Source organism: Phascolarctos cinereus, unplaced genomic scaffold, assembly GCF_003287225.1.
Source record: "Phascolarctos cinereus isolate Bilbo 61053 unplaced genomic scaffold, phaCin_HiC Scaffold_1;HRSCAF=81, whole genome shotgun sequence".
Taxonomy (NCBI): domain Eukaryota; kingdom Metazoa; phylum Chordata; class Mammalia; order Diprotodontia; family Phascolarctidae; genus Phascolarctos; species Phascolarctos cinereus.
In genome coordinates this window covers 175994049-176020841 of record NW_027555514.1, presented here as the reverse complement: position 1 = coordinate 176020841, position 26793 = coordinate 175994049, and the positions used below count along the sequence as shown (strand labels likewise).

General features: G+C 36.5%; 1 protein-coding gene across 2 annotated transcripts; it reads right to left on the bottom strand.

The window, feature by feature from the left end:
* Positions 1-118: 118 nt before the first annotated feature.
* On the bottom strand, positions 119-26793 carry LDHB (lactate dehydrogenase B). Of its 2 annotated transcripts, none has more exons than XM_020994330.2 (8): positions 26685-26793; positions 21089-21223; positions 14418-14535; positions 10887-11060; positions 9234-9407; positions 7301-7418; positions 3477-3600; positions 119-471 (listed from the first exon to the last, which is right to left on the bottom strand). In XM_020994330.2, the coding sequence occupies exons 2-8, from the start codon at positions 21215-21217 to the stop codon at positions 304-306; spliced, it is 1005 nt and encodes a 334-aa protein (XP_020849989.1). In that variant the 5' UTR covers positions 21218-21223; positions 26685-26793; the 3' UTR covers positions 119-303. The 2 variants fall into 2 exon arrangements, with proteins under 2 accessions (XP_020849989.1, XP_078011318.1); XM_078155192.1 differs by lacking the exon at positions 26685-26793 and adding an exon at positions 25709-25784.

Sequence of the window (26793 nt, the reverse complement as noted above, 5' to 3'; positions counted from 1 at the left end):
CAGATTATTTAGCCTAGCAATTAAAGCTGTATTTTTTTTAATCATACTATTACATTAAAAAGAAAAAAGCTATTTATATAACCAGAAATATTAAAAGAATGCATCTTGGGGAAGAAAGCACACTTCAGTAGTTTATTTATTGGTTCATAGGTTCATATAGCAAGCCTTTTAATCATATGCTTTAATTCTGCGGCCAGAGTTGAGTTCAAGAGAAAAATTCTATCCACGAAGATGGCTAATTACTAAGTGGGCAAGGAGATTTATATCATGTTGATTGGGTTCTACAGAATCTTATTGGGAATGTTATAGGTCTTTCAGGTCCTTTTGGATGTCCCACAAGGTATCGGCACTCTTCTTGAGTTGAGCTACCTCCTCATCTTTCAGCTTCTGGTTGATAACGCCAGTCAGTCCTCGGACATTCAGAATGCATGGAAGGCTGAGGAATACTTCATTCTCAATACCGTACATCCCCTTTTGTAAACAAATAGTATCTATTAGTCTAAGAAAGTCATAAAACTATAAAGAATTCTAAATATTTTCAAAGGAGTTAAGTTCAAAAATTGAATCAACACTGTTTCATTCACTTATTTCAATAGAAGAACAGGCATTTAGGTTACTAGGAACTAGACCAAGAAACAGAAATCCTTTCCTCATCAAAAGTTCTTTAAGAACACAAACCTACAATAATAAGCTTAGAGTCAGAGGCCTTACTTTCAAATTCTAGCTGTTCAAATACTCCTTGTGTGACCTTGAGCAAATTTCAGTTCCTCATTTTTAAAACAAGAACTAGGAAGCCTCTAAACTTCCTTCCAGCTCTAAATCTGTAATCTTCTCTTAGTACTGAATTTGGCTATTCAAGAAAAATTGTTTCCCCACCTGTCTCATGAGGATAAAAATTGAATTTGACTTAATTATGCTGAAGACCTAGAGAACCAGATTTCCCTGAAATCTCTCCAACAGAGTGGTGGTGTTTTATACATAGGAATGGGCAGACAGACAAATCAAATTACTTTCCAGTGTTGGAAAATGTGCCTAAAATCCTTTTCTTTGATTATTGTATTCATAGAGTTGTATATTTTCTCTGTGACCAGCCTATCTATGGGGCAACCTAGAACCAATGTGTGTGCAAGTAATAAAAACTTTGTTACAGAATCCTGAAGTTGAAGAGACCTTAGAAAGTAGAGATCATCCTGGGCAGCTACTATACCTTAGAGAGTTCAATCTCCCTTTGCTTGCAAATATGGAAGGAAAAAAGGCCAAGTGAACAACCCAGAAAACTGCTACAGTATATCAAAATCAAAGCTAATGTTTCCAATAAGTACACCATTCCATGATTATACTGATATTGAGGGCAAAAAATGCTTAGCATATTTATATTTATAATGTTTAGCATATTTTCTAATAGGAAGCCATTCAATATTAGCAATTGGTGAATTAATTTGCTTGAGTTTTATACTGTCTTTGCTGTGGATTTCACTAGGCAAGTGGAAAAATAGCAAAAACAGTGAATGTAGGGCTAAAATGGTGATGGTTCCATTTAAAAATTTTAATTATGGAAATATGATTGACTTTCTATGACTTGATTAGTACCACTGGAGTCTATGACTTAGTTCAGTGGTTCCCAATTTTTTTAAGTCTCAAGACCCCTTTACACTCTTAAAAATAACTAAGAACCCCTTAAAGAACTCTTATTTACATGAGTTATATCTATTGATATTTTCTGTATTAGAAATTAAGATATTTATCTTAGTATTTTTATGAAAACAGTTGTAATCTCATGGATCCCTTGAATGGGTCTCAACAGTCACCAGGGATCCCAGGCCTACACTTAGAGAACCACTGGCTTAGTATCTTAGTTCTAGGAAGCTATCTGAAACACAAAGAAATAAAGTGATCTGCCCAGGGTCATACTCCTGTTGTTAGAAGTAGAATTTGAGGGGCAACTAGGTGGCGCAGTGGATAGAGCACTGGCCCTGGATTCAGGAGGACCTGAGTTCAAATGTGGCCTTAGACACATAACAGTAGCTGTGTGACCCTGGGCCAGTCACTTAACCCCATTGCCTAACCTCCCTCCCCAAAAAAGAAGTAGAATTTGAATCCAGGTCTTCTTGATTCAGAAGCCTAGTACTCAATCCATTATGGTACACTGCTTCTTTCTAAAATATGTACATCAATAAATGCAAATGATATTGCCAAATATAATTTTCAAGTCTACCTATACATCTTTTTTTTACCTATACATCTTGTTTTCCAAGTTCTCCAAGTAATTTTTGTTTCACAAAATTTTTGCAAAGCTCCATTAATCAAACATAATTACCAAATATGAAAAAGGCTAATTTATTATGCTAAAAAAAATGGTAGAACCAAAGAACAATCTACACAAAGGCTACAATATAAATGAAAAGACCACTAAAAGGAAGCCAAACTCTGAGTAACTAACTGAAAAAACTAAAAATGGCCCAAGAGAATATGTAATGAAATAAATATCCTTCTTCTCACTGAAGAGGCTACTAGAAGAGAATATTGCATACATTGTCAGTTATAATGATTGTGTCCTTTACTTTTTGCTTAACTGTTTTTCTTTGTTACAAGAAAGAGTTCAATTCCAGGGCAGAGTGGAGAGGGTGGGGTGTGGGGGAGGTATATTCAGAAATGATTAAAATGTTAAAAAAAAGGGCATCAATTAAACTTAAAAAAAGAAAAGACCATGTCTACTAAATCCAGCAAAAATTACTGTCCCCTATGTCCTGTTATGCTATAAAAAGCATATAATAAAGCAATTGTACAAATAAAAGTGAATAAGAAATACAAAAATGATAAGAAATATGCAGAAATAACCCACTTTAAAAGATGATTTTGTAAATGAATTTTTGATAACATTGAGGTATTAGCCTAATATCTAGAAAAAGGAACATTTCAAAGTAAGAATTTGTCAGGGTTTACTATTACTATTCAGGAAAAACAGTATACTGACTAGCTGACAGATTTATCAAAATAGGTAAATTAGGACCTCAAGAGATTTATGACACTATTTACTTCATTCATTTGACTTCCTTCATTCTGACTCTATAACTCATCAAATGATCTGATAATATTTTGGTTTCACTGAAAGTTTTTTTTTTAAAAGGAAAGAGAAGGCACAGACCAACTGGCACAAGCCTTTTGGTCTATGTGAGTTACATCTTTCAGTATAAATTGGCATCATGAATTTATGAGTCTTTTTGGAGTTTGATTATTGTGATTATCTTTGGGTGAAGTAATTAAAATCAAGTGAATATGTAAATCTAAAGACCAGATCCTGGATACCTGATGATAACCTCCATTCCCTACCCGATCCCCTGTCTATCACTCTCCCACCATGGTAAATACACCCTGTGAGGACCTGCCTGAGAATTCAGATGACTATTGTCCTTATTAAGTGTCTCTTAACAGAAAGGAGTAAAATAACATGTTATTTCTCTACAAGCTTTTCTTACCTTCACCATAGTGGACACAGGATGAATCCTGGATAGATTTTTTAACATGGTCTCAATTAGATCGGCAACACTTAATCCAATAGCCCAGTTGGTGTATCCTTTAAGTTTGATCACTTCATAGGCACTAAAACAGAATGAAAGAGAGCATTGAAATAAAATTAAAATATTCCTTAAAATGCAACCTCACATCACATTATGGTTAGACTCAGTCGATATGTTTGCAGCATGCCAACATACCAGAAGACAGAAATGAATGTTAAAAAAAAAAGCCCTTCAAAAGGTAAGGTAAAACAGTGGTGAAATAATCACTGCAAATGAGATTCATATACATAAATACCCAAATAGCCATATGTTCAAGAAAGGATAAGAAGAATGGTAGGCACATTTTCTTTTCAAATAGAATGAATATTTCCTTTTCTTGAGGCAAAGACCTCACTGGAGTCAGGCAGGTTTGAAACAGTTTTGAGCAAGGTGAAATCTTGCCTGACAATTTTCAGTCATTCTGATCTATGCCACAAAAATGTAGTGGGGAATTTCAAAATCAAAGGTAGAAGGGAAAGCATGGTGGAGGAGAAAGAATGGGGGGGGGGTCAAAACATCTAGCTCCCAGGCCTGTTACTATTTAGGTTGGGACTGTCAGAAAAATCAATCCCTCTGTGCCTCAGTTCCCTTACCTATAAAATGGGGTCAAATAGTATTTTCATTACCTACTTCATTGGAATATTGCAGGGAAAGCATAGTATAAAGTGCTATGCAAATGTGGGCTATTATGTGGTCCATCAGTCAGTTGACAAATATTTATACTGTACTAAGTACCAGGGCTGCAAGAAAAAGTGGAAAACTGGCCTGGTTCTCAAAGAGTTCACATTCTAATGGGTGGAGACATAGTAAAGCAACAGAAAATCTAGGGCTAGAAGGCACCTTAGAGATCATTTAGTCCAGTATCTTGAATGAGGAGACGAGTTCTAGACACAGCCCTACTACTAATTACTTGTGTGGCTTTGGGTAGATCCCTTAACCCCTCTGTAGTTCAGTTAAAGGTGATCTCTAAGATCCCTTTCAGCTAAGATTCTCTTTTCCAAGACCAAACTCAGGTTCTTTATATAACAATTTCATTGTAACATAAATGTCCCTAAAATAAAATATCACCAAATTTCTAAGGATATAGGCCATAGTAATAGGGATTTGTTGACTTAGTTATCATAATTCCATACAAAAATAATCTAATCAAAGGAATGTTGGGTTTTTTTTTCACTGCCATCTTATGTAACTGAAAATATAAACCTTACTGTATGGCACGAGCAAAGGGCTGCAAAAGAAATGACATCATCTGAGATTGAGGAAGCAAACCATTTAAATACCTTCAAACAATCAAAACAGGAACTTATCCCTGCCCATGCCTAACCTGAACTAATAAATCACTCTTTACTTGTCCTAAGAATATCATTACTACGTACAGAACTTAACAAAGTGCTTAGAATGAAAATCACAGAATTTCCTTTTTCAAAGGACCTCAGAGGTCATCAAATCCAACCCATAAATTAACAGAATCCCCTTTACAACCTATCCAATGAGTAATTATTCAGCCTTTGCTTGAAGCTCGCCATTGAAGGTGAACCCTTATGTTCCCAGGCAAGCTATGCATCTTTTGGATAGCTATAATTCTTAGAAAAATTTCCCCTTACATCTAGCCTAAATTTCATTCTTTACAACTTCCACACATTATACCTAGTACTGTCATCTGGGGCCAAACAGAACAAATCTCTAATTCAATCCCTCTTTCAGATGATAGCCTTTCAAATGCTTGAAGAGTGCTGTAACAGCTGTCTCCATCTCTTCTGTCCTCTTGTCCAGTTTTCTTTTCTCCAAACTAAAAATCCCCAGAGCCCTCAAATGATCCTCAAATGGCACAATTTGGAGTCACTCCACTATCACCACCCTAGTTACCCTCCTTTGAACATTCTCCAGGTTATCAGCATCCTTCCTACAGAACTAAACCAACCAATCAGTCCTTCAATTGAACAGCAAACATTCATTGAGCTGTGCTAGGTAAAAATAAATAAATAAAAAGGACAGTTCCAGGCCTCAGGGAGTTGGCATTTTACTGATCTGACCAGGATGGAGTTCACATGGGCTAGGTTATTACTCACTTTTCTCATCCTGTACACTATGCTTCTTTTAAAGCTGCCTAAGATTAGACTAAGTATTTGGGGCTGCTGTATCATTGTAGATTGTCCTTCAAGCCCACCAACCAATCAATCCTTCAGTTGAACAGCAAATATTCATTGAGCTGTGCTAGGTAAAAATAAATAAATAAAAAGGACAGTTCCAGGCCTCAGGGAGTTGGCATTTTACTGATCCTTTTGTTCTCTGTTACTTAGGTCCAAGTATTCAAAGATTTCTCTTCTTCCCTTTTTCCTCTATGTGACATTCTTCCACCTGCCAATCTCCTGACCCAAGTCAAAAATCCCATTTGTTCGAATAATTTCTTTTTTGTTTTAACAGTGAAGCCCTTCTTATATTTTTAAAGGAATACTTCATTCTCATCTGCTCATTCATTGAACTCTTAAGTTTCTCTTCTAGGAGAGAATACAATCTTCATTTTGAGCATATGTGAATCACTTGGCCATGGCAGAAATACAAGCATCACCATCATTATCATCTTTATCATAGTTAACATTTATATAGCACTTACTAAGTGACACATGCTGTGTTAAGCATTTACAACTATTATCTCATTTGATCCTCCCACTAACACTGGTAGGTGCTATTATTATCCCTATTTTGCAGAAGAGGAAGCTGAGGCAAACAGGGGTTAAATAACTTGCCCAGGGTCATCTAGCTGGTAAAGGTCTGAGGTGGGATTTGAACTCAGGCTTTCCTGACTCCAGGCCCATCATTCTATCCATAGTACCACTAAGCTGCATTATTATAAAATGTCACTACAAAATTATCTCCCATCTCCATACTTGTTGGAAATGAAAGCCTCACTCTGTTGCTGGTTTTTTTAAACCTAGACAATCAACAAAACAATAAACCAACCCCTGATTTGTAACATTTTCCAATTTCCAAGTTGTAAATGCTCACACTGAAAAATGAATAATCAGCTCTTGCAGGCCAGTATGAGCTAGCTCCAGCATCCCCCTAGAAGGAACCAAATATATCATCCCATCCCGTTCCCTAATTTAATACATAGGGAAAGGTAAACATAGAAAAGTGAGGTAATTTACTCAAGCATGACTCCTAATCTAGTGCTGCTTGCAGTATTTCTCACTTGTTAAAAGAATTCACGAGAAAGGCAATGTTTGATTTTACCATATAGCGTATCGATTACAGGTTTCATTAAACAAACAGTGCAAGTGCTTTCAATCTTACTTTTTTTTTCTTTTTAGGCAATTGGGGTTAAGTGACTTGCCTAGGGTCACACAGCTAGTTAAGTGTCAAGTGTTTGGTCTGAGGCTGGATTTGAACTCAGGTCCTCCTGACTGCAGGGCCGGTGCTCTATCCACTGCGCCACCTAGCTGCCCCTAATCTTACTTCATTTGCTGCATATTATGGCAAGACAGATGCCAATTTGGTGGGTGTGAAGTGGTATCTCAAAATTGTTTCAATTTGTATCTTTTCAACTATTTGTGATTAAATACTTTCCTAAGTGATTACTAAAGAATGGATAATTTATAATCTCCTATCCAACTCTGTATCACATATGCTTATGGCTGTGGTTAGTTGAGAAGACAACCAAAATAACTATACAATTCTACCCAGTGGACAGGTAATGGACAATAAAATCAAGGAGCCATGGGGAACTGCCATTATCGACTGACCTTTCAATCACCAGCTTATGAACTTCCTTCCAGTTCTCACTGTCATTGTCAGTTCCCATTTCTGGATTCAGCTCTTGGAGAGAAACACCTGCCACATTCACTCCACTCCACACAGCCACTGCATGAAAAAGAAAGAAAAAATATTCTCTACCTAGGGAGTTTAGGAAGAAAGTATTTCTTATTTTAATTACTGCAACTTTACCTTTTGGGTAAGTTATGACTATGCACTGAAGCTGAGATCTAATGACGTGATTAGAGCTACAGGGGAGATTCTGAAGAAGTTGATTTATTATATTTTTAAAAATTTCATGACACCTTTAATACTCAAAATTTTTCAATAAAGGGCTGTCCCAAATTTAAGGATGTTTTTAGTTCATATTCAAACATGAAATCCTTCAGATTACTTTGTAGAAAGTTAATGAAGAGAACCAGGAAAACTACTTCTAGCTTAGTCTAAATTTTTTTTTCTGAAGGCTTTTGAACCTTCTTCTCCATCAAAGCTTAGGTAACAGAAGTTGAGGATGCTATGTTTTGTTCATTTGCCTCCTCCCTGGAGTGGACTTTAGAAACATTTGAGTAGGGTCCAGATCATTGTCGCTTACCTCTAAGCCCATTAATAGTCTAATCTAGCCTGGACCTGAGGAGACTGTAAGGGCCTGGAATGGACTATCTGTGGGTGTGAACTTACATATTCAGACTATGAAGTTCGTGGAGTTATACTTAGCGGTATAAAGATAGGCAAAGAACGATCTTACCTATTAGAAGCCATAACAATAGACTCTTTAGTCCAGAATATGCTCTTGCTTTCCCAGCATATCATAAACTGATCTCAATATGTTTCACTCTGCCCTTCCTTGGAGAGTCAAACTGTTGTTGTTGTTTTAAATAAAATAATCATGTCATTAAGATTATGTTTTTTGCTCTCTAACTCTGCTTCAGTATAAGGCATATGGACAAGGAATTAAACTGCATAGATAGTAGCATGTATTAATTTCAAGGGAAGTTTTACATTATCTCTATCCTTAAATTAGTGAAACCTTTATATGTATATTTTAGGAAAAAACTAGACATTAATCAGTAACATTCCAATGAATTAATACTAAAATCATATTACATTATGGGTCACCTCAATCTTTTGTGACAGATATACAGATCTGATAGATGACTAGTCAAATTATTGAATATTATTTATTATAACATGCTGTATATTATTATTGTCATTGAATATTTATTGATATTCCCAAAAATCTATTCAGTAATTTTTTTTGGAATGACAAAAATTAGTATTAACTTAAATTTCATTTGTCAAATTAAATCTCCATTTAGTTCCACAAAGACTTGATGGTTTGGACAGTAATTACATTGAAACATTTAGAATGGCTTTTTACCTACTTAAAAAATAATTTTTTAGTGCCATCAAAGAATAACATGCTACTAGTTCAATCCTTTATACTTTCTAATCTGTACCCATATTCTCTTTTAATTAAATTTCTAATGAAAGTAAATACTCCATTGATATTTCCAGGTATATATTTGCAGTATTGTTCAAACACTTTAGAGTAAATGAATGATATTATATACCTATGAGGTCAGGGTGTACATTAGTCTACAGGAAAGGATAGTAGAAAAAGTTATTTATTCCTATTGATAGACTAATACGACGTTCCTCAGTCACTTTGTAAAGAATGCATACACTCCATTCCTAATGGCTCTTAGATACTTGATATAGTAATAAAGGTTTCATATTATTCTTTGTCTTCATGTAGACTACCAACACATGAGATTTCTTACTTAACACTCCCTCCCACCCACTTACAGTTGAGGATAGGGGAGATTAAAAGTCACTCTGTGAAATAAATATAGATCGTTTGTCAGTCTCCATCTCTGAACCTTGCCTTAATACCATAAGAAAACACAAATTTTTTTTCTTTACCACTTGAGTCCCCATGTTCTCCAAGGATCCAGCCATGGCAGCTGCTTGGATGGATGCCAAGTTTTTCAGACATAAGATAGCGGAATCTGGCAGAATCCAAATTGCATCCACTACCAATCACCCGGTGCTTTGGCAGGCCACTCAGTTTCCAGGTGACATAGGTCAAGATATCCACTGAGAATAAAACAATGTCATAAGTGAACTAGAATTATATTCATGATTAGTTCACTGTCATGCCCACCCCCAAAAGTGAAAAATGGCCACAAAGGCATACGTACCATATCCTGTACTTTTTGACCTTTATACTTTTGCTGATACTGTTCACAAGGAGAATGTCCTTCCTTCACTTATTTTCTCCTCACTCAGTGAATTAGTACCCTTCCTCTGAAACTCAACTCAAACACTACTCTTGTAAGTAGTCTTCCTTGATTTATCTCTCCATAATCTCCAAGTTGGTGATTGCTTCCTTTTCTCTCTCATTCACTTTATATCTTGCTGATGTACTCACCATATATTTATTGTTTTGCAACTATGTATGCATTATGTGCATGTTTGCATTATGGGATATGTGCATATTTTCATATTCCCCTAAAACACTCTAAACACCACAAAAGCAGGCACTGGGTTTTACCTAATTTTTGGATCTCCTTCAAAGCTTAGTATGATGCTTTTTACACAGTACATTTTTTTTTTCTAATGAGGCAGTTGGGGTTAAGTGACCTGCCCAGAGTCACATAGCTAGTGAGTGTTATGTGTCTGAGGCTGGATTTGAACTCAGGTCCTCCTGACTCCAGGGCCAGCACTCAATCCACTGCCCCACCTACCTGCCCCTACACAGTACATTCTTAAAAATGTATTTAAGGGTTTTATTGACCTCAGTGTGAAAATATTAGAGAAGGACAAGGCTCTTAAGAGAAAAGTTTTCCATATATTTGGAATAAGATAAAAAATGAATATGTATGGGCATGATGTTAAAAAGAAAATTAAAAACATTTTTAGATGGAAAAAAAAGCCATTGTCTTTCAAAGTTCACCTCCTTTAACTCTTTTCAGAGATTTGTAGCAGATGGGAACATGAAATTCACTGTGTTCCTCATGACAAAAGAACAAGATCAATAAGTGAAATGACTTGTTACCAATTAAGATTGGGGCATTCTAATGTTTTCTTATATATCCCATTCCACACATTTTTTTGGGGGGGGGGAGATTTAAAGGTGTGAATGGTCAATAAAAACATGCCAGGGCTAAGAGATTAAATCTTTTATGTGTCTCTACACCTACTAGTCCTTAGTTGTCATTTTGTAGGTTAACCATAGTGTAAGTAATGTAATGTAACTTGTTTCCTAATGAGAGGCAAACAAGGTATAAGAGATCCAAGGTTTAGAAGTCAGAAAGACTTGAATTTGTCCCATTTAGGCTCACCACTGTATGACATATTAATTACACTGCTTCAAAAGGTTGGGAAGATTAAATTAGATAATGCATGTAAAAGTATTTCGTAAACTACAAAGTACCACAGAAATTTAAGTTAGTCTTTGGTGTACAACTAACACAGGCTTAATTAAAAATTTAAATTAAAAGTTAAAAAGAGTTAAAAGCCATTTTTTAGGAACTTAGTGAATTGAAGTTAAGGAACTTAAGGTGCTATATTTACCTGGGTTGGAAACCACAATTATGATACAGTCTGGGCTATACTTTACAATCTGGGGAATAATGAATTTGAAGACATTCACATTCCTCTGTACCAGATTGAGGCGACTCTCTCCCTCTTGCTGGCGGACTCCTGCAGTGACTACAACAATCTTGGAACCAGCAGTGACGGAATAATCTGTAAGAGAAAAAGACAGAGTCAAACCGATTATATTTGCAGAATGACTGTTGGCACCCAGAACATTGGAATAAATGTTTCATGAATGAATTAATGAACCATAAGAAACATTTCCCTCTTCCCAATAGCTTTGTATTCTGCAATGGGATTTTACTACAGAATTGCACAAAACAAGAACAAGAAAAGAATGGCTTTAAGATCTATATTTTTTGATTTTTGAAAATGACTGTCATTAAATTTTTGAAAGTAGGTTAATAGTCACACATTAACCCTGAAGGTATACCAATAGTTGGAAGACTAGAAGATTTTCATTCAAAAGGTTTAATAACAAAAAGACCTCAGAGCAAGGAGTCTTCAGACTTCACTTTCAGTGATTATTTGTGTCAGTTACACCAGAACAAAAGAAGAGTCACATTCAGTTAAATCTTCATCATTCTGAAAGGAGATAACTTATTCCACTTTTGAACAGTTTTTACAAAGTTTTTCCTACATTGATCCCAAAAGTGTGCCTCTCAGCTTCTTCCCATAAGGACCAAGTAGAAGGCTAAGCAGTTTTCCATATAATAGCTATGTAAATAGTTAAAGGAGGCTGTGTCTTCCTCCCTAAGTCTCTTCTCCCCTCTAATACCCCCAGTTCCTTCAACTGGTGGTCCTCATATGACATGATCCTAAGACTCTTTTCCATCATAGTTTTGCTCCTCTGGACAATCCCTAACATGTCAATGACCTTCCTAGAATGTGCCAAAATAAACTAAACACAATACATCGAATGTACTCTGACCAGAATAAAATGGGGCTACAACTTCCAGTGTTAAGCAATCACTCAATTAAATGCTTCAGAGGCACTTGTTGGGACTAGATTACTTACATTAGAGATAAAAGGCTCTTAAATTCCTGTAATTCAAGAGAACCACCCTCTGGGAGCCACAACTGTTTCTTCATTTATAAAATGAAAGAGTTGAACTCAATAACTTCTAAGGTTCTTTTTCTAGTTTTAAATCCTATACACAAAGAATTTATTGAATCATTTATCATTCCTGAAATCTTTTACTTTGAGGCTTCTAATCTTATAGTTCTGATCTGAGAAGGTAGAAGGGAATGATTCAACCTAGATTTTTTCTGCTAGTGAGGAGATTCCAAAGTATCTTGAAATTTAGCTTATTAAAAATCAGATTACTTTATTAAATACTTTCCAATTAGACACAAATGCAGAATTTTGGAGCTAGAAGTCTTTGACATTGCATTCTTACAAATGAGGAAACTGAGACCTATCCATTATTTCTTGAGAACCATTTCTTTTATATTTCTAATCAAGTTTTATTTTATTTTTCAAATACTATCATTTCTCATAGTTTTGAATCTGTTACCTTTCTACTCCTGGGAAATAACTTCATTTGCCCCTTCAGATTTATTTGGTTCATTTAAAATTAGGAAAAAAATTCAGTTTTTGTATCTTATGGCCTTTTACCAAGGTATATTTATTACTGGGTGGTGGTTAAATATTGAAAAGATATAAGCATAGACCTTTTGACCTGGAAGAGGTACTAGGAGTCACCTGGTAACGGTTATATTTTAGAAATTAAAAAATTTAGATATCAACCAATTCCAGCTAACATTCTTGAAAGATCATCCATCATGGACAGGGAAACTTTTGTTCTTGGCAGGACTGCATAAATGAACTGGTCTTTAGCAAAAAGCAAACACTCTTCTCTAACTAGGTGGCTAGCTCTGTCAAAGATTCTAAGTCTAAACTACATTCTACTTTTAAGAGATTTCCTTGAGAAAGAGCAAAGGATCATAAAATTAAAGAGTTAGTAGTGGGGAGTGAGGAGATAATAAAGTACTAAAAGTAATTTTTTTTCCAAGTCATAGAATATAAAAATAAGAATGAAAATGGGAATGGGAAAAAATAGCCACTACAAAGTCAGTTGGTGTAAAGTTTTGTGTGATATCTTAAAGAAAATCACTATATTTCACTAGGCACATTTTGTTAATAATATTAAATATTAAAATAATTGTGCTGATAGCTCAACTCTCCTCTCACCCTGGTTAATTTTCCTCACTCTAGACTGTGTTCTTATTTTCTCTCTTTCTCAACATCACCACCAATTAACAAATATTTATTAAGCATCTACTATGTGGAAGGCACTGTGCTATGGAGGAATAAATAAATACATACAAAATATGAAATAATCCCTACACTCAAGGAGCCTACAGTCTAACGGGAGATCAGTACATATAAAAATAATGACACAAATACAATGTGAATAAATACAAATATATACAAAGTAGTTAAATAACAAGGTAGGGAGGTGAGGTACTAGCAGATGGGGAGCATGGATTGAGAAAGTTTCACGTAGAGCTGTGTCTTAAAAGAAAATGGGGATTCTATGACATAGGGGAAAGGAGGGGGTACATTCTAGCACGATGGAATGGAATACAGCAAAAGTAATGGAATATCATATGTTTGAGTAACAGAAAGGCCAGTTTGTTTAGATTGTAGAGTGAAGGGATGGGGGGGGTAATATCCAATAAGGTTGTAGTGATAGGGCTGTGCACAGGCTTTAAATTTGATTCTAAAGGCCATAGAAAGTAACTGGAGTTAACTGAATAGGGGAGTCACACAGTCAGATCTGTGTTTAAGGAAAATCATTTTGGCAGTAGTGTGGAAGATGGACTGAAGTGGGGAGAGACTTGAGGCAGGGAGACCAATTAGGAGGGCACTATAATAATCTAGGTAAGAAGTGATGAAGACCTGAACTAAAGTGGTAGCTGTGTAAGCAGAGAGAAGGGGTTGGTTGGGAGAGATGATGTGGAGGTGGCAATGTCAAGATTTGGTAATTGGTATTTGCAGTGAGGGAGAGTGAGGAGTCAAGGATAAGTATTATTATGAATCTGAGAGGCGAGAAGGATGCTGGTGCCTTTGACAGAAATAGTAAAGTCTGGAATGGAGATGATTTGTGGGGAAAGATCATGAGTTTGGTTTTGGACAGATTGGGTTTGAGATCTCTCTAGGACATCCAGTTTGACGTGTCCAACAGGAAAATGTAAGAAATTAGGGCTATATTTAATAGATCTGTGGGTCATCTGCATAGAGATGATAGTTAAAACATGGGAGCTGTTGAGGTTATTGAAAGTTCATAAAAGGAGAATAGAGGGCCTAGGACAGAACCGTAGGGAGCATCCACTGATAGGGGGCATGATATGAATGATAATCTAGCAAAGGAAAGGAGCAGCCAAACAAATTGAAGATGAACAGAGAGAGAGAGAGAGAGAGAGAGAGAGAGAGAGAGAGAGAGAGAGAGAAATTCACTTATGTATATAGTAATACATATAGTAATACAGATTTGAAACTACCTTTATCAGCCACAATTTTCGGAGTTTGAAGAAATAAGCTCCCATGCTGCAGATCCATCATTTCTCCTTTGAGTTTGTCTTCCAAAACATCAACAAGGGCAAGTTCATCAGCAAGACTCTACAAATACAAAAGCAGGCCCTTTACTAACAAAACATTAAGAAAATCCAATCTTTGTCCTAGAAATCTTTTGTTTCAGGAGATGCACAACAATATCTAAGAACTAGGTGAAATATAAATGGCCATCTGGTATTTTGCTAATCTCATAGGATCATAGATTTTGAGCTGGAGATGACTTCATGGATCTAACCTGACCGCTTAATTTTACAGATAAGATAACTGAAGGTCAGAAGTACAGTGACTTTTCCAAGGTCATACAGGTATATTAAATGTCTAAGCCAGGATTTAAACTCACATCACCTGCCTCCAAATTCAGCCCTATTTCCCCTTATAATTACTTAATTCTATTTCCTACTGCCATGCTAAAATAGTACTTACATACTATAATTCACTTTTCATTGTATTTCTTTGTTTAAAAAGAAACTTCATAATTTCAAAATAATCAATGAGAAGAAAACTATTTCTTAATGATTTAACAAATTCCTAAGATTAAAAAGCTCAAGTATTAAATTATACATATTAGAACACACACTTGAGAACTGAGATTTACTTTGCCCTTTGAACTACTGCAATACTAATAGGGAGAAACAAAAAATATAAAAAGATATTATATAACTGTTACAACCTGAAAATTAGGCCCTGATAGCACATTATATTTTTTTAGGAGCTTGAAAAAGCCTAGTCCAATTTAGCTTACAGAAGAAGCTAAGATGCAAAGAGGTGAATGAAAAGTTTTCAATTAGATCACACTGTTACATAACAGCAGAGCCAATGACTAGGTCTACTGATACGTGGGCCTCTAAGCTGTTTCCATTTTATTACCTTGTCCTTTGGGAGAGGAAGTGATTTAAATTAACTTGAATGTTGTACCTAAATAAATTAAGTTTGGTCAACATGTCATAATATAGTATAGGTTGTTTGGCTTAATCAAGATCCTTCAGGATTTCACATCATTTTATGGAAAAACTTCACTAATTCTAGCAAAGCTGATTTCTAATTGTGAGAAAGCCTCAGCAAATTACTAGAATAATTTGGAATCAGAGATCATCCAGACATGAATTCATTTTAAAATATCTACTTATTATATCAGGGTCTAGTAGTATATTACTCAGTTCCAAGTATGTACCTACAGCTTAAGGGGCAGCTAGATGGCACAGCAGATAGAGTGCCTGGCCTGGAATCAGGAAGATGCATTTCCTGGAGTTCAAATCTGACCTCAAGACACTTCATAGCTGTGTGACCCTGAGCAAGTTACTTAACCTTGTTTGCCTCAGTTTCCTCATCTACAATATTAGCTGAAGAAGGAAATGACAAACCACTCCAGTATCTTTCCTAAGAAAACCCCAGATAAGGTTGTGGAGAGTCAGACATGACTGAACAACAAAACCTAAAGTTAGGAAACAGTATTTCTTTTTAAATGTTAATTCAGATTTTTCATTAACTTAAATTGGTCCTCTCCCATTAATAAAAATTTTATTGTATTTAATATTTTCCCTTTGTAATCACCAAATAATAACCAAACTTCAATAGAAAAAAAAGTTACAAGAGAGATAGAAGAGAAATGTAGAAAAGTTTCAACTAATTCTGATTGGTACATTTTTCTTCTTTATCTAAATTTAAGGAAATTCCAAAAACAAATTTACAAAAGCTACTCCTTAAAGATTGAAGACACTTAAATTAGAAACTTGAGGAGAACACATTTAGTGGAATGCAAGACCTTTTTAATATTCTAACATGAAGGAAATCTCCAAGTCCAGGGTGGATGGCACCAGTTTGGATAGGACAAGTTCCCTTAGCCATGTCTAACAATTCAGGAAAAAAATGACCTGTCCTAAAATTACCCCAGGCCTGGAGCACTCTAATGAGACTAAATGAATTCAGTAATGACTTGTTTCTGGGTATTTAGATTTACTCTAGTGTGCTGGTTTCCAAACAGGGAAGTGAAGAAGGGAGAGAAGTGAGAATTCATATATACATTAAGCATTTATGTTTTTAATCATTATTTAACTCCAATAAACATACAATGTGATTCAGTATGTCAACACAATAAACCCACTTCCTATAAACTGGAGAGAGAGAGAGAGAGAGAGAGAGAGAGAGAGAGAGAGAGAGAGAGAAGGGTCCAATACAAAGGAAGGTGGAGGGATAAATAATGTTCAGAGGTCCATAGGCTCCTCTGGTAGCTACACGATTTCAAAAGGGCTTATTAGGAAAGTCTCTACACCCTCCGTGGAAAATTTATTGGAGAACATGGAAAGGGTCACCTTAGATGAACATGTGTAGATAGATGGGTATCATTAGAGAAAATACCCACATTGATGGAATGCTGCATTTAAGTATAGAAGTATGTAGTAGTTACAGGATCTGAAACCAAAATGCACTTAACTCTCTATATTGTTCAAGGTCACACTGCATATAAAGTCAGAGTTCCAATTCTAGCTCTGGAAAGATAGATGGAATCAAATTGTGGAGGGCATATAAATCCCCTAAATGTATTATTTACAGATGGATTTGATTCAACAAGACAGCTTGATACAGCAGAAACAACACTGCATCTATTGTTAGAGAGACTGAGTTCTTTCTTTTTTCAATGTCTTTGCTCTATTTTCAACATTTGTTCTTTTATTATTTCTAGATAATTTGATCAATTCAACATCTTACAATTGGATTTGTTTCTCTAAAATGTTATTTTAAATTAAAACATTTAAATGTACCTTAAAATATGCTATATGTACTGCATTGCAGCCCTGGGCCCAATTAGGCAAATTCTTCATTTATTTCATTTTTAAAAATGGGCACCAAAGCCCTAAAATAATAGACCACTTGATAATACTCATGATGTTCTGTCAAGAAACCGAGCAGTAATGAATATTAGCTTATTTTAGTAGCACCACGTGTGATGGGGAAGATAAAAAGAGCAAAAGAATGCAGGCTTTAAGCACAAGAGGATGTCACATGATCTTAGATCCTGTTCTCTTTCAGTGGGTGCGGGGGAAAAAAAACTGGCCGAGAAATTTATACTCAGCAACCAAGGAAGGAAGAGATCCAGCACTTTAAAAACATCACTGAAGCTCTGAATTTAGATGTACACACACTAATGAGGATTCTAGACAGCCTACAGTCACACAAATAGAAAATGTGATTAGGTACTAAATTCTTTTGGGGTTTAAATAAATAATCCCTTTACTCCTAAATTCATATAGCTAGGAAGCTTGTGTGTGTGTGTGTGTGTGTATTTTTATGTTACCAAAATATTGTTTGAAAGACTAACAATTTAGTTTTACAAGAGTGGTCATTTTGTTACTAAGAAACAAGGTTATTAGCCATGAGACTAGTGTTATGGATCTTGGTAAGCAATGATTAAAATGGCTTTCTTCAAGCTATCTGGCCCCAGTGTAGACCAGACTTTAGTTTTATAGTCTTTCCCTTTCTTCTCTAGCAGACTTACAGCTTCTAGTAGTCATTTTGTGGCTTCTGAAATCATATGACATTGTAACTGCTTCACTTCATTTTAGTATCATAATAGGATGGTATCTACCTTCCCTACCAACCTTGCCTTCTCTCACCTCTCCACTTGAAGTCCTTGTACTCCAGTTTAAAAAAAAAAAAGAATTATACAACTTAAACACTACAATCCTTAGCTCGTTAACATCTATTTATAAATTTCTAAATCATGAGAACACATATTTTTTCAAGAGGAAGATAGCCATCATTATTTTCAGTCTCAAAGAGTAAATAATTTTAACTGTTCTTCCCAAAGATGGCATAGAGTATCTTCATTTTGTAAACCAGAAATTTAAAGTAAAGAGTCATACAAAGTAGTGGAAGAACTAAGAAAGAATTTACCCTGTCATTTGAGGTACCTTGTCACCAAAGGCTATATGACCACTTATTATGGACATTTCAGAGGAAATGTCATGCTTTAGAAAGGAATTGGACTAGAAAACTTCTCAGATTCCTTCAATCTCTAAAACTATTAATTTCATAAATTCTTTCTGCTACATGAGGCAAACAAAAAGTCCTTTCTTGCACAAGTCTTAGAAATGCCATTGGAATATAAGACATTTGTTGCTATTTTGGGATCTCCAGTACCTAACACAATACTTTACACATAATAGGTGCATAACGTATGTTAAGCCCAATTGATCTTTTTAAAAAAAAACAAATATTTTCATTTACTTAAGAGGAAACCTGAGAATTAAGTCCCTTAGTGAAAATAAAATACTCTTTTGTTAAAACATAGAAGTTTTGGTGTTTTTTTTTCAATCTGGAAAGCTTAATATCAGACCCGTGAAAAATCCAAATTTTCAAAAGTGGATGGAGAAGAAAAAATATTTTAGGTCTTATCATCTTCTTCCTTTATTTTAAATACTTAAATTCCAGGAGAGAAAATACATGTCTAGCTTAGAGCAACTGTTTTTCCAAATTGGAAATGAAAAACGTAGGTATAACTTACCTTAAGTTTTCTAGGATTTGGGGATGGGTTTTTTTTTCTTTCTACAGCTACACTAAATTCCAGACACCTAATACATTTATATCAGATAGAGGAAAATAAAAGGAAGTCATCCATTTTTTGTAGGACCAGATTTTCCCAAAATCATAGTTAAAAAGGACGGGATGGTATGGTGAAAAGAGTACAAGATTTGGAGGTAAAGGACCTAAAGCTAATGCCAGTTCTGCCACTCACCACCTGTGTGACCTTGTCACATAACCTCTCTGTTATTCAATTTCCTCATCTACAGAGTGGGGCTAGCGGTGGTGGTGTTGTAGTGGAAGTGACTTCCAAGATCCCTTTCAGTTCTATGATCCAATGAACTGGCAGGATAAGGTACCAGACACTGAAGTCCTTTCTCAAACTAAACTGCCAGACATTCAGACTATTGCAGAGAGCAGAACCTCTGATGGGCTGGCCACGTTGTTTGAATGCTAAACATACATTTGCTGCCTAAAAGACTATTTTACGGGGACCTCATATGAGGAGAGTGCTCACACAGTGGTCAGAAGAAACACTACAAGGACAATCTTAAGGTCTCTCTGAAGAACATTGGAATTGCTTGTATGACATGAGAGACACTGGCACAGGACCATCCAGCATGGCATGCCCTCATCAAAGAAGGTGCTATGCATGAGCAAAGCAGAATTGAAGTAGCTCAAAAGAAATGCAAGATGTGCAAATTTAGAGAATCCACCCTAACTGTTCACATGGATCATTTGTGCCAGACCTGTAGTGCAGTATTCTGAGTTGGTATTGTTCTAATCAGCCACAGCTGGACACACTGGAACTTGACTTAACATAGTGATGTCATTTTGTTCCTCTTTGAGAACGAAGGCCAACAACCAACACCAACCAACCTAGATGTCACCCAGCCTATCTTTCATCTTAAACATGAAGTTAAAAAAAAAAAAAACAAAAATAAGGGGCAGCTAGGTGGAGCAGTGGATAGAGCACCAGCCCTGAAGTCAGGAGGACCTGAGTTCAAATCCGGACTCAGACCAAACACTTGACACTTACTAGCTGTGTGACCCTGGGCAAGTCACTTAACCCCAATCGCCTAAAAAAAAAAACCAAACAAACATCTTAAACAGTAACCATTTCTGACGAGTAGTCACCTAGCCTCCACCTAATCACTTCAGCTAGTTGGGAGCTCATTATCTCAAAAGGTAGTTATTCCATTTGGGGACATTTCTAATTATTACAAAGCTATTCATTATTATTAGGACCAAATGTATAATATGCTTTTTAGGTCTATTTCTTGATTTCTACCACCAAGTAAAATATTGAGAACTTAAAACATCTGACTCTGAAAATGCTAAAAGTGCACGGTCAAGGCATTGTACAGGGCATAATTCACAATTAGTACAATGATCCATTATATTCAGTGGAAGAAAAAAACTTTTATTTTTTTCTCCAACATTTAAGGAATCCATTAGAACAAAGCAGAGATGTGGAAGAAAATTAGAAAAAAAATAGAATCGAATAGGGTACCAAACATTCTTCTCTAAAAAAGAAATCTAAACCAGAGGAAAGATACTTAAGACTTGGCCTAGAAGAGGTGTGCATAGGGTTAGCTAGAACTTGCTACGTGATAGAAGGAATGGATAAAATATTGCCCTTAATAGGGGCCAGGAAAGAGAGTAGGAGAGAACAGTTAGTTGTTCTCTTATCAGTTCCAAGGTCCCTATTGTCAACTTAACAGATCACTTATGACCTCTTCAATTATTCATTGGGCCCCAAATAACTAGGCTATACAAAGTTCTTTTTTTAGATTATCAAAAATAAGTTTATGGGGCAGCTAAGTGACACAGTGGATAGAGCACAGGCCCTAAAGTCAGGAGGACCTGAGTTCAAATCCTACCTCAGACCAAGCACTTGACACTTACTAGCTGTGTGACCCTGGGCAAGTCACTTAATTGCCTAAAATAAATTTTTATTTAAATTTTTAAAAAGTTCTTCTTTTAATAACATGATTCATTTCTGAGAAGAACAGAGATAATATGTAACTAGTCTAAGTTACAATAGCCATGTACTATATTTGTCATCCTGGAAATGTACCTTTGCAAGTATGCTAATAGCACAGGCCATACCAACTTGTCCAACGCCCACGACAGTAATCTTATTGTTTGGGGCTGCTGCCTCCTCTTCTGCAACTGGCACAATCAGTTTTTCCTTAAGAGTTGCCATTTTGTCCTGCAAGAAAAAAAAAAACATTACGCACAGATGTATACTTGAACTGAGATGGTATCTTCACTGGATTACTGGAGCAATTTGCTAACTAACATACAAGATCTGGTATGCCTAAAGGGTATTATGAGGAATTCAGAGAGTGTTTTTTAAAAAATAGATGATGCATTTAATGGAGGCTTTTAATCCAAGTAGTCACACATAATTTCATTTTGGCTAATATTATTCTAATTCCTTTCCTCTTATTCATTTCCCCCTTCATTTGCAACATGAAGGAGTCTTTCCTTTATACCTCAATTTGCTTGTTGTTGCATTTTTAAATCACTACAAAATTTTGCTCAACATGATTTCATTCACATTAGCACCTTAATTTTGGAGATAGTCCATATCTGCACTTTTTTTGTACCAGACCTATAATTTTATTTGCTTAGGGAGTTACCAGAAAGAAAATTCCCTTGGCCATTGGGTACCTACTCTGAAACTCGTAGTCTTAAGAGTCACTTATGGCTGTGGTGTCAAATTCAAATACAAATTGGGCCATTCATTCATATATGAGGATTCCTGTGCCCACATACTGACTTAGTTTTAAAATGTAATATTATCTATTTTTTATATTTTGTTGTGTAAGCATTTCTCAATTATATTTTAATCTGGTTTAGGCTGCTCTAAGGAGCCATAGGGCATACCTCTGGCCGAAGGCATTGTGAGCTTAAGTGACTTGCCTGGGCTGACAGTATGTGTCAGATATGAAACAAAGTCTTCTAGATGCCAGAGCTAGATTTCTATTCACTATTCTATGACACCACTCTTCCTGCTGTACGAATAAGAAATTTATAATGTACTCAAACAGCCATGAAGTTCAAATACTAAAAAGAGTTTAAGCTAGAACTAAAAAAGCAGACTAGGAGTAAGAATTTGTAGTTTAAAAAAAAACTAATATGATATGTGTGGAACCAATACCCAGACAGCGGGATGACTCCTAACAGGAGACAGCCTGGGGGAGGAACTCCTTTGGGAGACCTCAAACTAGCCAGCTGGTATTTTCCTATTTTAACTACATATTCTTACTAACTAGGTGCTAAGCTCAGTTGATTTTACCTGCTCAGGGAGACCAGAGAGCTAAATTTCTTAAAAATTATATGCTGGGGGCAGCTAGGTGGTACAGCGGATAAAGCTCCAGCCTTGGAGTCAGGAGGACCTGAGTTCAAATCTGGCCTCAGACACTTGACACTTACTAGCTGTGTGATCTTAGGCAACTCACTTAACCCTGATGGCCTCACCAAAATTAAATTAAAATTTTAAAAAATCATATGCTAAACCGTCTATGGAGTAGTGAACTGATCCAACCATTTTGCAGAGCAATTCTGAGCTATGCCCAAAGAGCTATAAAACTATACATACCCTTTGATCCAGCAATACCAATGCTAGGTCTATATCCCAGACATAAAAAAAAATGGGGGGAAGAGGGGGGACAAGTACCTATTTGCACAAAAATATTTATAGCAAAAGTTTTTGTGGTGGCTCAAAATTGGAAATCAAAGGGATGCCCATCAACTGGAGAATGGCTAAACAAGATGTGGTATATGATTGTAATGGAATATTATTGTGCTATAAGAAATGACAAGCAGGATGATCTCAGAAAACCCTGAAAAGACTTACATGAACTGATGTATAGTAAAGTGAACAAAACCAGGAGAATGTTTTACACAGTAACAGCAATATTGTAGATGAAGAACTCTGAGTGACTTAGCTATTCTCAGCAATACAATGATCCAAGACAATCCCAAAGAACTAATGATGAAGCATACTATCTGCCTCCAGAGAAAGAACTGATATTGTTTGAATACAGACTGAAGCATGCCATTTTTCACTTTCATTCTTTTATTTTTTCCTTTTATTTGAATCTTCTTGTACAAAATTACTGATAAGGAAATGTTTTACATGATTGCATATGTATAATTTATATCCGATTGCTTACCATCTCAGGAAAGGAGAGATAGAATTTAGAAATCAAAACTTTAAAAATGTTTCAAAAAACTATACTACTGGTGGGGTTCCTCCTTCATACACAGTGGTCAAAATAAGAATAAAAAGTACCTGAAATGTGAAAAAAAATTACATGTGAAGTACAAGTTAGAAATATTACTGTATGAAGATTTATGGAACCATGGGCAGGAATTTATGTGACAGTTATTTTGGGTGCTCAGAAGTCACTTTTTTTGTTTGTTTTCCAGCCTGTCTTCCCAACAGCTGAAATTGAATAGAATTACTTCAGCACTTCTTGGATCAATAAATAATTTCCTGTCTGTGGTTATTCCATCAGCTCAAATAGACAGCAACTCTTCCATTGTAGGCCTTCTAAACATTAGTGTATGGTTTAATGAGTCGCTATGGCCAAAGAAACTCATCACTTATCGACCAGGCCTATGACAATGAACTTCTTCAAACTTGGCTAGTCCTCCATAAGACATACAGTCAGTGACTAGGCATAGGACCTCTACCTTAAAGTCCCTTCCAGCATTCTATGACATACTGGGTCTTGTGTTCTTTCACCACAGCCTTTGAGATCTCAAGGTCACCACCACAACATAAGCATCAAAATAGAACGAATTTCCTCAACTGAAGGTGCTAGATTAAATGACCTCTATGCTTCCTTCCAACTCTAAAATGTATGACTCATGATCCTTTGTGGAGGTGTTAATATGCTGACACTGCCTTTTCAAATACAAACATTGTATTTTCTCATATACCCTAATACATTTTTTGAAAGGAAGATAGCAAAGCTGTGCAGCTCCTTCCTTTTTCCTTTCTAAAACAAAGCCTATAACTATGATACTCACATTTAAAAACAAACCATCCTTTTAGAGTAGGTGCTGAAGAAAAAAATGTGAAAGTACAATGTCCTTCCCGGCTATTATTTAACTGATTGTTATTTTAAATATACACTGGACGAGGGATGGGGAGACGGGTGTGATGGGAGACAAGCTCTGGACCTAGAGTCAGAAAGATCTGAATTCAAAACTGTCCTTGGATTCTACTAGCTATGTGCTAGTGAAGTGACAAGTGACAAGTGACAAATCAGTTATCTTCTCTCTGCCTTTAATTTCCTCATCTGTAAAATGGAGACAATAGCCCCTATCTCCAGGGTTGTTTTGAGAATAAAATGTGATAAAATTTGTAAAGCGATTTGCAAACCTTAAAGCATTATAAAATGCTAGTTGTTGAGACAGTTAGGTGGCTAAGTGGATAAAGCGTAGGCCCTGGAATCAGGAGGATGTGAGTTCAAATGTGACCTCAGACACACAACACTCACGAGCTGTGTGACTCTAGGCAACTCACTTAACCTCAATTTCCTCACAAAAAAAAAGAAAAAGAAAAAAATGCTAGTTGTTTTTATTGTTAAATGTTGGCTACAGAAATAAAGTAACATTAAGTGCACAAAGTATCCAGTGATTGTCTTCCTTATAGATTTATTTGGGCAATTATGATGCACTCACAAGTTGTCTTTCAGGGATTAATGAAAACCTGGCTCACTGAATTGATTGTACACATATATACAAGCAGGATAATGACTTGCACTCCAACCCCCCAACCTCAGCATCCATATCCCCCTCAGCATACATAAGTGTACTCAAATTATTTGCCCAGACGTGTTTTAGAATGTAAATAGAGGTAGGCAGGTGAGTACTAAGTAATAAAAACAGGCCAGGAAGGTTCTAAGAACCATTGCTTTTATTACAGAAAACAGGCTTGTCATCTCTCTAGGGCCTTTCAGAGAGTCCTCCAGAGATTAACTTGAATCACAAAGCTCCTTGTCTGGAGATCTTTCTCAAGTATAGTTCTTTAAAATATATGTGTGTATGTACATGTATTCATATTTAGTTGTTCAGATCTTTTATTTCCATCATCCTCACTACCTGAACTTGAACCCCTTCACTTGTACAAAAAACAAAGATTTATCTGTTCACAAATAGCATAGCAGGGCTACCTGCAATACTATATGGTATGAGTTGCACCCCCAGCAATGATATCAAGAATTCAGAGCAATAAGGGGAGCCTTGTATGAAGTGATGCAAGGTAAAGAAAACCAATTGAAATTGGTTGAAATGCACAGCAACACTAGCTATAAAAATTAAGTCAGCTACAAACAATAGATTTTGAAATTCAATAATTTTAATAATCAAGTTTTTAAGTACTCACTCTTTCTTTTAATAAAAGTTATACTGTCAGTAAAGTTAGCATAAACTTAGGTAATTGTAAACTGTTAGTAAAGTGTTAGGTTTCATTTATGATCAATCACAATCACTTTTGCATGTCCTGTTTTCAGGATTAGATTTTGTGGGCACAAATAGTGAGTCTGCTATGGGAGTGTGTACATTATCAGAACAAAATTTATGAATAAAAAAAGAGAAAAATCCTTTTCCTTGAGTTTAAAACAAGGGTACCTCTCCCACCTCCCCCTCTTGGGGCTGTTAATTGCAGTCTGCATACTTTTTGCCTCCCACGGGTACACCCCGTGTGCTTCTCCGCCTTGCACCACACTGTGCACAGTAGCTAAGGTAAAGGAAGATGCTGAGACAGTAACAGCCACGGCTCCCATCAGAAAAAGGTCTCTGCAGAGAGACTAGGCCATTTTGACTCATCACACGGAGACGGTGAAATCAACAAAACCCATCAAGAAAAGCCTGGAAAGAATTGGACAGCCAATTACTTGACATGCACAGGGTAGGGGACTATGCCTTCTTCCTTGTATGTAGTGTAGCATTCGCTTTCAGATCAATCCTACATTTCTGCTGTTCCCTCCACCACTGGATCTCATCACTATCTATATGCATGATGGGCATCCCGAAAAGAGACAGTTCTCCACCCTCTCTCCAACCCGTAGAAGGCCCAGTTCGAAATTATTCCGTCCCTATCCCTTTGTCCTATTTCTCGGTCTTTCTACTAACTTTCCCCACCCCCTTACTTCTACACTTTCACACACCGCCCGCCCCCCCACCCATGTTTTCTGGGCACAGTGCCCTGGGCCTCTGCCAGCAGGCACCAGGATGATGAGAACTCAGTGAACCTCTCAAGGACACAAAGGGCTCTCAGGACTTGGCTGCAGAGACCCATAGGCAACAGGTTTCTTTGCCATACACCAGAGACAGGGGTCCGGGCCCTCTTTGCTGCAGTGCGGATAAAAAAAAAAATCCACCACCGTACATTCTAAAGAGCTTCCGTCTCTCCCCGCCAATTGCATCTCCCCCTTTTGGAAAAGCATCTCCAGGAATCAGAGGGAGCGGGGAGAGAATCCTAGTGGCTGTCAAGATGTGCCAAGGCTCTCTAGACTTGGAGGCCAAGCCATCCTTCTTGCCCAGGGTCCTCTCCTGCACCGACTCCCCCCACAAAAAAACTGCACCGCATCCCCATCCCTTCTCGCCTTCCTGAAGGAGCAAAGCGACCAATCTCCAGGACCAAAACTTACCTGCCTGAAGAGTAGCTGATTGCCTGTGATGAAATTTGTCTCAAATAGAGGACAGTGTCAGCTGCGTCTTTCTCCAGTCGTGCCCTAGCTACAAGGAGAGAGGAGGAGG

Excerpts from the sequence above, each read along its gene's own strand:
- LDHB (XM_020994330.2), bottom strand. The coding sequence starts at position 21,217 with ATGGCAACTCTTAAGGAAAAACTGATTGTGCCAGTTGCAGAAGAGGAG. Across the intron at positions 7,419-9,233 it reads AGAACATGGGGACTCAAGTG|TGGCTGTGTGGAGTGGAGTG; the intron begins GTAAAGAAAAAA and ends TTTTTCATGCAG. Across the intron at positions 3,601-7,300 it reads CATAAGCTGGTGATTGAAAG|TGCCTATGAAGTGATCAAAC; the intron begins GTCAGTCGATAA and ends ATTCTGTTTTAG.